Here is a 12386-nt window from a genome sequence, read left to right as displayed (position 1 = left end):
CCATGGCCGCATGCCCAATCCAACCCCCTTCTAGCATATTTTCATGTCCTGTATTGTATTAGTTTAGTTAGCTTGCTTTCTTTACATTTTCATTGTAAGTGACCACTCGCCCTTTTGCATATGCAAGGGCGCCAGTTGGCTTTTTGTTCAGAATGCACTATATGGGGATAAGACTAACCATCATTTCCTCATACCCGGAGTAGTACTCTATAAAGCCGTTGTTGTTGCTTATTGCTTTCTAGTCTACTACAATCTTTCTTTCTTTATTCACACTCACAAATCTTCTTACGAAAACCTTTTCTCCAAACCCGTTTTCTAAAACCGTTTTCCCTAAAACGGGGGTGGAGGTTGCAAGAGGCACTCGGTGTGCCATCGGCAGTCCGTAATCGAGTTGGCTGGCTTGTTCGTGAGTGGGAACAAGTGCCGCACAATCGCTAAGAGAAGCTTCCGAAAGAGCGATTGTGACAGTTGGTATCAGAGCCAAGTTGGCTTATAGAGGGAAGATCAGTGATCATGTCAGCGACGAAGAACCTGAACAAGTCCCATGTGGACAGATTGGTAGAGATGGAAGAACAAATGCTCTACCTGAGAGAGGTCCCAGATAATGTTCGTTTCCTTGAGACTCGGCTACAAGAAGTTGCCGAGAAAGCCGATGGAATTGATGCGGTGGTAGGCCGCCTAGACGGATTACCCGTCAGAGAATTGATGATGAGGGTAGAGACCCACGAGACCAAAACAGTACGGTCCGGCAACTTTGAACGAGGCGATAGCTCCTCGGGTTCTGTTGCCCACATAGAGGAGCGTGTCGAAGAGCTGGACAGCTCCCAAAAAGCAATACTTCAGATGGTAACCGACCTATCTGAAGACTTTTGATCGGCCCTGGATGTCGTCAGAGCCGAGATAGCGGATGTGAGTGCGAGGGTGAATCTCACCATCCGAGCGGTAGGGAACCAAGCCCCACCTGGGGGCGCAGTGGCAGTAAGCCGAATAAAAATCCCAGAACCGAAGCCCTTCTGTGGGGTGCGAGAAGCGAAAGCCCTGGAAAATTTTATCTTCGACCTTGAGCAATACTTCAAGGCGACGAACACAGTGACTGAAGAGTCGAAAGTCACAATAGCAACGATGCATCTAATTGAAGATGCAAAACTGTGGTGGAGATCACGATTTACAGACATACAGGAAGGACGTTGCACTATTGATACTTGGGATAGATTGAAACAAGAACTTCGTTCGCAGTTCTTCCCTGAAAATGTTGAGATCTTAGCTCGACGAAAACTCAGAGAGCTAAACCAAACAAGTAACATCAGGGACTACGTAAAACAGTTTGCAGGACTCATGTTGGACATACGAGATATGTCCGAAAAAGACAAGGTCTTTTGCTTTGTGGAGGGGCTGAAACCGTGGGCGAAAGCAAAACTATATGAACAGAGAGTACAGAATCTCCCCTCTGCCTATGCGGCAGCTGAACGACTATACGACCTTAGCACTGACTCACAAGATGTGAGGAAGCAATCAACTACCTCAAATGAGGAAAACAGAAACAGCCGTTCCAGTCCTCCCAGGCCTGGGGGAGGAGACAAGAACACAGGGGGGGACCGTAAATCATCCCAACCGAGATCAGGAAACAACTGGCGGGGGCCGCCACAATAGCATAACAATTACAATCGCCCCCTGTCTTGTTTCATATGTAGGGGGCCACACAGGGCGCGTGAATGTCCAAATCAAACTGCGTTCAATGCTTTTCAAGCCACATTAGCCTCTACCTCCGGAGACGAGGCCGAACTAGAGGAGACGGTAACCGAGCCAGCGGCAGAAATTGAGAATCCCAGGATGGGGGCATTGAAATTCCTGTCTGCACTCCAGAAGAATATGGGAAAGGCGACGGAGCCACTAGAGAAAGGTCTCATGTATGTGGACGCTTGGGTCAACCAAAGATCGGCCAAAACCACTATGGTTGACTCTGGGGCTACCCATAACTTCATGGCGGAAACGGAAGCTCGCCGCCTGAACTTGAATTGGGAAAGAGATGCAGGAAAGATGAAAGCTGTGAATTCCGCAGCCCTACCGATTTCGGGGATAGCGAAGAGAACTCCGGTAAAGTTAGGAGACTGGAAGGGCCTCGTCGACTTCGTGATTGTCAAGATGGATGATTTTGATGTGGTACTGGGGATGGAATTCCTACTTGAACATAAAGTCATACCAGTGCCCCTCGCCAAGTGCTTAGTCATTACCGGATCTACACCGACCGTAGTCCAAGCCAGTATCAAGCGGCCAAATGGAGTGAGAATGATCTCAGCCCTCCAATTGAAGAGGGGCCCGGCCCACGACGAACCCACGTTCATGACCATCCTAGTAGAATCGGTTGAGTCCACTGAAGAGGAGATCCCCCAAGACGATCTATTTGTCTTGGAAGAATATCGGGACGTCAGGCCGAAAAGCTTGCCCAAGTCCCTACCCCCACGAAGGGGGTTTGACCATGAGGTTGAGTTATTGCCAGGGGCAAAGCCGCCTGCCAGGAAGGCATATCAGATGGCCCCGCCCGAATTGGCTGAGCGTCGGAAACAGTCAGACGAGTTGTTAGGTATGGCTCAGCTTAGCTTCAATAGCCAGCAGAGTTCCGCGATCGGAAAGGCGGCCCTCGAAGTGTGCGACAGACAGCCACTCAGGCCACACTTGGTGGACCACCCTTATGCAGGCAAAAGTCCTCAGACACATAATTTCACTAAAGAGTGGAGCAAAACCCCTGAGATAGCTCGCGCCTACCTAGAAAGAGCATCAAGGAGAGTGAAGAAATGGGCTGGTAAGAAGCAGAGGGCCCTTGAGTTTCAAGCTGGGGACAAGGTCCTGATCAAGTTACGACCGGGACAGTTTCGGTTCCGAGGCCAGAGAGACCAACGGCTAGTAAGAAAATATGAAGGTCCAGTGGAGGTAATTGAGAAGGTCGAGAGAACCTCATATAGGGTTCAGTTACCCTCATGGATGAAGATTCATCCTGTCATCGGTGTGAACCTCCTGAAGCCCTATCATCCCGAACCCGAGGATGGACAGCGGAACATGCTAAGGCGCCCATCAGTCACGATGAAGAGTTTTGCTGAGAAAGAAGTTGCACAAATCTTGGGTAAACGTACGCGCCGTAGTGGAAGACCCAGACGAGAACTGACAGAGTTCTTAGTGAAATGGAAGGATCTCCCCGACGAAGAGATCAGTTGGGAGCGGGCCGAAGACTTGAAGAATGCAGCTCCGGCCATCGCAGGTTTTGAACAAGGTCGGTTGACGGGGACGTCAACCAATTAAGTGGGGGAGAATGTAACGGTCATGCTTGTCCAGGGCCTGTTGCCCATGGCCGCATGCCCAATCCAACCCCCTTCTAGCATATTTTCATGTCCTGTATTGTATTAGTTTAGTTAGCTTGCTTTCTTTACATTTTCATTGTAAGTGACCACTCGCCCTTTTGCATATGCAAGGGCGCCAGTTGGCTTTTTGTTCAGAATGCACTATATGGGGATAAGACTAACCATCATTTCCTCATACCCGGAGTAGTACTCTATAAAGCCGTTGTTGTTGCTTATTGCTTTCTAGTCTACTACAATCTTTCTTTCTTTATTCACACTCACAAATCTTCTTACGAAAACCTTTTCTCCAAACCCGTTTTCTAAAACCGTTTTCCCTAAAACGGGGGTGGAGGTTGCAAGAGGCACTCGGTGTGCCATCGGCAGTCCGTAATCGAGTTGGCTGGCTTGTTCGTGAGTGGGAACAAGTGCCGCACAATCGCTAAGAGAAGCTTCCGAAAGAGCGATTGTGACATGTAGCACTTCATCGCATTGCTTAGTGCGTGTTGTAGCTAAACGATCGTGTAGTGCCATCGTTTAGAAAATCCAACGTATTGTTTAGTTCCCACGCCACGATCGCTTAGCTTTACATCTAAACGATCGCTCAATTCTATCGCGTAGCACTTCAACGTATCGCTTAGTGCGCGTCGTAGCTAAAAGATCGTGTAGTGTCATCGTTTAGAAAATCCAACGTATCGTTTAGTTCCCATCGATCATAGCTAAGCGATCGTTTAGTACTAGGCGATGGTACTAAGCAATCGTTTAGTTCCAATACCTGCCCCCTCTCTGCGCGCCCCCTCTCTACCCAGTCCCTCCCCCTACCCAGTCCAATACCCGACCGGGCCGAGATCGGGTGCCACCTACTCCTACTTGATTTTGCCCCCTTCCCCCTCGTCCTTTCCTATCTTTCCCACCCATACCCGGTCGAAATACACTTACGACCAGGCCAGTCTACCACCGGGCACAATCCCTCTTCCCCAAATCTATCCCCAAGAAATCTCAAACTTGCCCACCCAGTCACATACCCGGTCACAATGTTATGAAGCCCGACCGGGTAAGACCGATTTTCGGAAACACATTTTAGGCTCAAACTTATTCAGAAAATGTCGAACATGATGTTTTTAGGAAAAAAAAATAACATTGAACATAGATCTAACATAGATTTCAAATATTCACACAAGAACACGTAACATAAACTAACACATTGAGTGAAACAAAATAAAAATTCATACCTTAGTTGAAAAATCCCAATGATCTTTAATGAAAAGGAGAATGACATGGAAATGTAGAATGGGAAGAGTGAAATGGAGTGAGATTGAGGACTTTTGAAATGGAGAAGAGTGAAAATGGAAAAGAAATGTGAGGGTTTGGAGGGTTTGAGTGAGTTTTGAAATGTGAAGGGTATTAGGGTAATTTTCATTCATTTTCAAAATTGTGGGGGTCAAAAAAACATATTTTTTAAAAATGGTCCAAAAATCAAAATCAAAACTTGAAAAATGTAATTTTTGTCAATTGTCCTCAGAATACCCATCCATTTAGCTTCCTTTCCATGAGTCAATCTACTCAACATAATTCCATTCCTCCACCAAACGGCGACAAAGCAAAGGCGGAGGAGACAACTCAAATTCCGGATCTCTTAGAAGAGTCGTAACTTAAGGTTTGTTTGGTAAGCAACTCAGATTCGGTTTATGTTCTCAAATTCATATACTAATATACATTTGGTAGCCAGTCTCCGAAAACTGTTTTCAAATTCTCGAAACAACATTTTATGGTTTGAGTATAGATATTGAATTTGAAAATTTAAATGGAGAATGATATCAAAAAAGAAAAAAACATAAACAAATATACCATTTCTCATAAATTCAATTATTCTTGTTAAGTTAATCAGTAATAGTTTATATTAGATTTCTTCACATCCATAAGGATTAATTTATATTAGATTCATTATGTTGTGCAACTTAATTTGCTGAAATTATAGGTGGTCTACATTTCAATAATTCTTAAAGTTGTTCTGTACTGAAGAAAGGAGGGGAGAGAGTAATCTAACAAGAAAAGAAAAGTTTGCTAAGCTATGAAAGATGAGATCAGAAAACAGGGCAGCCATCAACGATAACTCCTCTGGCAGAAGGGCAAGAGGCCAAGGGGCATCCATCAGTATTGTTTCCCCACCAGTCAATGCCCTTCGATCCCAATGTAAGAAAGATGAGTATTGTCATGAAGGCAGTTCCAGCATCCAACCCTCCGGATAGGATATAGTTATAACGCTTCCACCACTCCGTCTTGTATCTGAAAAGGAAGTATCCGAATACGAAACCACAGATCAGCCAACTCGTGAAGTTTACCGCGCTAGCTGGAGGCATCATTGATGTAGCACCCAACAGAACTGGCATGTGGATAAGGCTAATCCATCTGTGCTTGGGGAACATCTTGTGTGCAATCCATACAAGCAAAGGGGCCATCGCTCCACCAACAAAGAACCAATTTACCGCTCCATATTCTCCAAGGTCTCCGAAGATTCTACGAGGCCCAACGAGCCCCCATATTACAGAAGCATCAAAGAACACTCGATCCATTGGGCAAGTCCAGGGGCTGTTTTCTGGTAGCAGGTTGGTATCGCACAAATCTTGAATCGATTCCATCAGCCACCAAGCAGTTCCAATGTATACGAACACTGCTATGATTGTCCCTACAACCTGCAATATAGTTTATTTCATATGAGCAACTTCACACACTTGGATACTGTATTTGATGGTATTCTATGTATATGATTTGAAACCAAGATTATAGAAAAGTCACCTGGGCCATGAACATTGTCCTAGGTGGAATCTTCATGTAGTGACCAAGTTTAAAGTCGGACACAAATGTTAGAGCTTGTGTCATGCTGATATATCCATACACTTTGAAACACATGTTGGCAACCGGGCGTTCGGGATATGCATAACCAATGATGTATTCTGTAATAATGTTCAAACCAGGTGCCTGAAAACAAGAAAGATATTTAGAAGCTTTCTAGAAAGGAACTCTTAGAATTGGGGGCATTTTGTAGTTATGATTGAAGTTCTATGGCTCACCTGGTTTGTGGTGGCAGCAATGATGCCAATGGGAAGTGTGAAGAAGAAGGCAATGAAGCAAGCTAAGAGTACACCCCACCAAGGCAATTGAAGTGAGGCATTGTAATATTGACAAGCAAAAATAGAGAGACCAATGTTCAACACAAGGATGACGATGAACCACCATGTTGGTACTTTTTTATAAGCTCGCATAAGCTTTGTATGTATATCGATCTTTCTCTTCCCACCAAATGCACTTTTGCTCTGGTTCCATAATTCCCTACATGTAAAATAGAACATCAATCAATTAGATATGGTTTTGCGTTTCCTAGGGTCCCGTTTAGTAACCATTTGATTTTTTTATTTTTGTTTTTGAAAATTAAGCCTATTTCGAGTAGTGTCTATAGGCTCAATTTTTAAAAACAAAAACAAAAAACAAAATGGTTACCAAATGGAGCCTAGATTTTCAAATTTAAAGTTTTGTCGAGAAGTTACCTTCCATTGAAGAGGAGAACATGCACAACTGTAGCAGAAAGTGTAGCAAATCCAAGACCATAAGTCATTGCAAAGAAGGTACTGAGATTTAAAGGCCCAGTCGTAGTGTAAACACCTCGATCAAGATGAAAATTAGAATTGACTATGCTTGAAATATTGTACTTCAAACCATTAGCCATGAAAAGGCTGCTTGAATATATGGGAAACTTCTTGGCCCCATAGACATTAAACCAATAAGTGAGAGGTGTCATGACATACATCACGAGAACAAACCCCACAGCAACATTGGCAGTGGCAAACCAAGGACTAGCCAGGGGACTTCCAAGGTAAGATGAAATTGTCGACCAATCTATGCCAAATGCGCCAAGTCCAAGACCCTTCATGCCAGAACCCATTTGATGAAGCAAAAGAGACTTGGAGTTAAACCAACAGAGCCAAGAGAAAGAGGTAAGCATCATGAAAAGATGGCCAGGAACAACATAGTAAGCAAAGCTGCAAATCATGGCCAAGATGAAGAATTGTGTAAGAGTAGTGCTTTGTTTTGGTCTCTTTTCCTTCTCATGTAGAGCCCTACAAATTTCAAAAGTCCACTCAATTGGAAAACTTATATGAATGCAAATAATGAGAGCTCCATTATTTCGTATGAAGTATTAGATAATAAGATATCACCTGAACAATGAGACTTGAACCAAATTAGATGGCCACCACATCTCCCCTGGCTCAACCAAATATTTCCTAAAAATTCCAGCCCAGCCAAATCCAAGAATCTACAAAAAAGAAACAATTCAAATCTTGAATCTAGAGAAACAATAACAAATTCATAAACAAAGATTAACAAACAATTATTTGAAAAGTGGATGAAGATATGAACCTGAGTAGTGAGCATAATTAACAAAGCAGGAAGGAAAGTAAGTTGTCTCTTGTAGAGCAGCTTAACAGCAGTCAAAATATGAGTAGCATAAACAGAGCCAGCACCAGAATTGGCAAAAATGGTAATCAGAACATGCTCCTTTATATTGAAGGGTCCAGGATTCATAGTGAACTGGAATCGTGTGCCTTGGAAAAAGTGTCTAGTCGGAAGCGTCTTGGCCATCAAATGACCAAGCGGCACGACAGCAATTTGCGCAGCAATCGAAGATACCGACAGTGGGTTGGATCTGTACCAGAAGAATTGGTTTACAAACGAGAGAATGACACAAGCCGCAATCCCCAGAACCCACATTCTGAATGTGAGAACCGGCAAGTTGGGGTCATCGGTTTTCGGCACTGTAATATCCACCTGCTTCACCGGGCACTCATCGTCGACAGTCACCGCCACAAGATCCCCACTCTGAATCTCGGATACGCTAGTCGACATAGTAATCAATCAAACAGATTTGCTATGTCGTGGAGTGAATTCACTTTTTATACATGGGGAATGCAACACAATCTGTACAGTAAAACTAAGGAAACTTAATGAATGTGGCTCTTCAATGAAACATATAACTCATTCCTAAACAAGTCATGATTCTGTTTCAAATTTCAATCAATGTTGAATATTAAGCATAATTCATTGATGACAGTTTACTTCTTAAGAAAAATATTGGAAATGGTACAAACCATTTGGTCAACATCGTCTTAACCAGGAAATTCTAGCCTACTTAACTCTGTTGCCACTCAAGCATTCACAGAATGGGGTTTGTGCTACTTTAATTTCCTTCTAAATTACTCAATACTTTGCCTTATTTGAATTATCAATTTTGGAAGTGACAACAATATTATGATATTGTATGGCAGATTCTCACTCCAACTCCAATTTTAGCTTTGATATCTCAAAATAAAAACTTTTATTAATTTATTGTTTTACAGCAAAAGTGTTGTTTTAATCTTAGACCTATTGAAATCATAGTTCATAGTTACGTCATTTTATAGTTTAAATAATGTATTTGACACAAATTAGATTAAACTTATAGTTTAAGTTATCTAAAGTAATAAATATACATGTCTAGATTTATATAATAATAATCGAGAGGTTATCATATCAAAAAAAAAAAAAAAAAAATCAATTAAAAGAATGGGCATTCTATTTTGAAAAAAGAAAAAAAAATAGAAGATGAAAAAAATCAAACAAAAGTTTAAAGGGGAAAATGAATGGAAAAAAAAAATGAAAGGAATGTGAAAAGAAAAAAAAGATTGAAAAAATAAAATGGAAAAATCAGATTTATTTTAAGGATAATTACAATTGGTAGCATTTTTATGAATAATAAACAAATGTATAACATCATTTAAAAAAATTGTAAATATAGCAAAGTCTGACCTGCTGATAGACTATTTAAATTTGATAATATTTATAATTTTTTTCGATTATGTTATATCTACTAATACTTTGGATATAATGTCTATATTTGTAACTGTCCATTTTTTTAAAGGAAAAGCTTAAAATAGTCTTTTGGCTTATGACTATCTTCCCTTACCCACCCTCGCTGGCGACGATAGGAACCAGCCGACCACCATGCGACGATAGTCAAACCGACGACCGAGCGGTGTTTTCAACTGTGGCGGGCAGCGGGTGAAGTGAAGAGGAAAAAAAAAAAGAAAATAAAAGAAGGAAAAGAAGATTAAAAAAAAAAAAAAAAAGAAGAAGAAGAAGAATGGGATACAAACCTCAGTGTGTGGAGCTTGAAAATAAAGTGTGAAAAATAAGTTGAAGGCTTAGAACCTTTATATTGAAAATGCTAATCCTATTTAATTGAGTATATATATTTTTTAATTTAACCTTACTTCAATTTCGATTAGGATTGTTAATCGGAATAAGTTAACACTAATTTGAATTAATTTAGAAAATATATATTTAATTGTTTGTAGGATAGTTACTCAAATTATTGAGATTTCATATGATATTACCAAAAAAGATTCTAATTAAGTATTAATGCCATTGAACTATTATTAGAAAAATGGGTATAAAATTAATAATAAAAAAATTATCAAAGTACTCATTTTAAATATGTACATCAATGTTAATACTAATTAGGTTAAAAATCACTTTTAGTTAAACTTTTGTAAGAATAACAATTTAATCTCTAAAATTTAGCTATTTAGTCTCTAAATTTTCAATTTTGTAACAATTTAGTCTTTAAATTTTACTATATAAAAATTTAGTCATTATACTTTAGAATGTGTAACAATTTAGTCCTTATTATAAAAATGAATGTTAAGATTTAATGAGATTTTTTATAAAAATAAATTGATAAACTAATTAGAGACTCAAAAATTTTATAAATACAAAGTCTACATTATAAAATAATAAAAATTGACGTCAAATGTTGATAATTTTATTAATGTTAGGGACTAAATTGTTATATATTTGAAAGTATGTGGGCTAAATTGTTACATATTTGAAAGTATGTGGGTTAAATTGTTACATAATAAAGTTCATGGACTAAATTGTTACAAAACCGAAAGCTTAGGGATTAAATCGTTACAAATCAAAGTTTAGAGACTAAATTGTTATTTTCATAAAAGTTTGGGGACCAAAAATGTTTTTAAACCTATAACTTAAATCTTATTTTGGTACCCGAACTTTGAACAACATACTATTTTGTCCTTAAAATTTTAAAATGTTCGTTTTAGTCATTGAACTTTGAATATTGTTTTATTTTGGTTCCTAAATTTTTAAAATTGTTCATTTTAGTCCTTAAACTTTTAAAAAGTGCTTATTTTGGTCATATTATATTTAAGATTTTGTTAATTCTTTAATAAAATATAAGGTGGTTTGTATTTTTAAATGAATAAGCTATCAAATAAGTTAGTTATATTAAAAAATTTAGAGATCAATTTTGAATAAGGTGTTAAAGCGGTAGAATTTAAAGGACATTTTTAGTTTAAAATTTTGGTTCTTTGGTACTTTGGCGTGTTGGTTATTGGTATTTTACTTCACATTCATCATGCTCAATACATCTAAAGCATAGTCATCCAAAAATACAAGCTTCCTCACATTTTTGTTGAAGAGTTAACATAATTTTAATAGTAGAGACTAAAATAAACACTTTTTAAAAGTTTAAAACTAAAACGAACATGTTTTAAAATTTAGGGACAAAAATAGAACAAAATTTAAAGTTTACGAACTGAAATAAGTTTAATCCCTAATATTATTGTCAAAAAGAGTTTAATTAGCTCATGACATATATTCATTTTCTTGAGATTAAAAGTACAGGTTGGAAAACAAATCCCATTAATGAAAATTCTAATTCATTAGATTCAAACATTTATCTATAATGTTACGTTAATCCTTTGATTTAAATAAATTTTAATACGTGTTAAAATTATGCATAGGAAGTTCTATGAATTTGCCTAAACTTGTAATTACTTATAAGATTCACAATTTTAACTGATATAATTATTAATTTAAAGTTGAATGTGATACAAACTAACTTTTAACGTATAAATAACTTTTTTCTTATTAATGATAATAATAATTATTTCATAACTTATTGAAATGAAAGATTTGACCCTACAATTCAATTGTTGATAGATCTGTGAGTTGAATTGAATGAAGGATAGAACGTTTTATATACAATTAACTCGACATTTAATTAATTAAATTATTCAAATAAATATAATTTAATTCATTCAAGTAAGATTCACACTGAAATAATTTATTAAATATATGGGTCTTTATGCTCGAGCTACTTTTTATATATTGTAAGTAGCTGCCATAAAATTCAAACGTCCTTTCTTTAAAAATAATTATTTCTTTTTTCTCAGGTCAAACTAAAGGTCCATTCATGAGAATTAAATTTAAAATTTAATTTTGGTGTAATTTTAAATTTGTGAGAATTTAGTCTTTTTAACGTAAAAAAAAATAAAATAGAATTAGATGTCAACTTTTATTACTTTGTAATGTAACTTTATATTTGATAAAATATTGAGTTTTTAATTAGTTTATCGGTTTATTTAGGTAAAAAATCTCATTAAATCATAACATTAATTTTTATGATAGAGACTAAATCATTATAAAATTTAAACTATATGGATTAAATTGTTTTATGGTAAAGTTTAGGAACTAAATTTTAATAAAAATGAAATTGCAAAGACTAAATCGTTACAACCCAAAGTTCAAGAACTAAATTGTTATTTCTGTGAAAGTTTAAAACTAAAAGTACTTTTTAACTAATATTATACTACACATAGTTTAAATTATTAAAGTCTCATTTGATAATTATTTTATTTTTGAAAATTAAGTCTATTTACTCTCCATTTATTACAACAATTTGCATCTTTGTTAAGTACAATGGTTGAATTCTTTCCTAAATTTCAAATGCCAAAAATAAATTTGTAAAAACTATTTTTTTTAGTTACAAAAGAAGAAATTTGGAGGTGAAACTAATGTTTATAGGTTTAATTTTAAAAAACGATAAACCAACAACTAAGGCTCCATTTGTACCATTTTGTTTTTTTGTTTTAGTTTTTACAAATTAAGTTTTTTTTCCTCCATATTTCTTCTAATGATTTGCATCTTTCTTAAGTATAATGG

General features: G+C 37.5%; 1 protein-coding gene across 2 annotated transcripts; it reads right to left on the bottom strand.

Moving 5' to 3' along the window:
• Positions 1–5248: 5248 nt before the first annotated feature.
• On the bottom strand, positions 5249–8420 carry LOC120076382 (oligopeptide transporter 6-like). 2 transcript variants are annotated; one of them, XM_039030193.2, is made up of 6 exons: positions 7746–8420; positions 7544–7641; positions 6875–7444; positions 6401–6659; positions 6126–6308; positions 5249–6022 (listed from the first exon to the last, which is right to left on the bottom strand). In XM_039030193.2, exons 1-6 carry the CDS (start codon positions 8229–8231, stop codon positions 5414–5416), a joined length of 2205 nt encoding a protein of 734 aa, XP_038886121.1. In that variant the 5' UTR covers positions 8232–8420; the 3' UTR covers positions 5249–5413. The 2 variants fall into 2 exon arrangements, with proteins under 2 accessions (XP_038886121.1, XP_090168804.1); XM_090312678.1 differs by having other exon boundaries at positions 6875–7366; positions 7746–8361.
• Between the last annotated feature and the right edge of the window lie 3966 nt (positions 8421–12386).

Source organism: Benincasa hispida, chromosome 4 (genome assembly GCF_027475165.1).
Source record: "Benincasa hispida cultivar pf3 chromosome 4, pf3_genome.v1.1, whole genome shotgun sequence".
Classification (NCBI taxonomy): Eukaryota; Viridiplantae; Streptophyta; class Magnoliopsida; order Cucurbitales; family Cucurbitaceae; genus Benincasa; species Benincasa hispida.
This window is presented reverse-complemented; position numbering and strand designations above follow the sequence as displayed.

Coding starts and splice junctions, on each gene's coding strand:
- LOC120076382 (XM_039030193.2), bottom strand. CDS start 8,231: ATGTCGACTAGCGTATCCGAGATTCAGAGTGGGGATCTTGTGGCGGTG. Junction 7,642..7,745: donor TAATTATGCTCACTACTCAG/GTTCATATCTTC, acceptor TCTTTTTTGTAG/ATTCTTGGATTTGGCTGGGC. Junction 6,660..6,874: donor GTTCTCCTCTTCAATGGAAG/GTAACTTCTCGA, acceptor TTTTACATGTAG/GGAATTATGGAACCAGAGCA.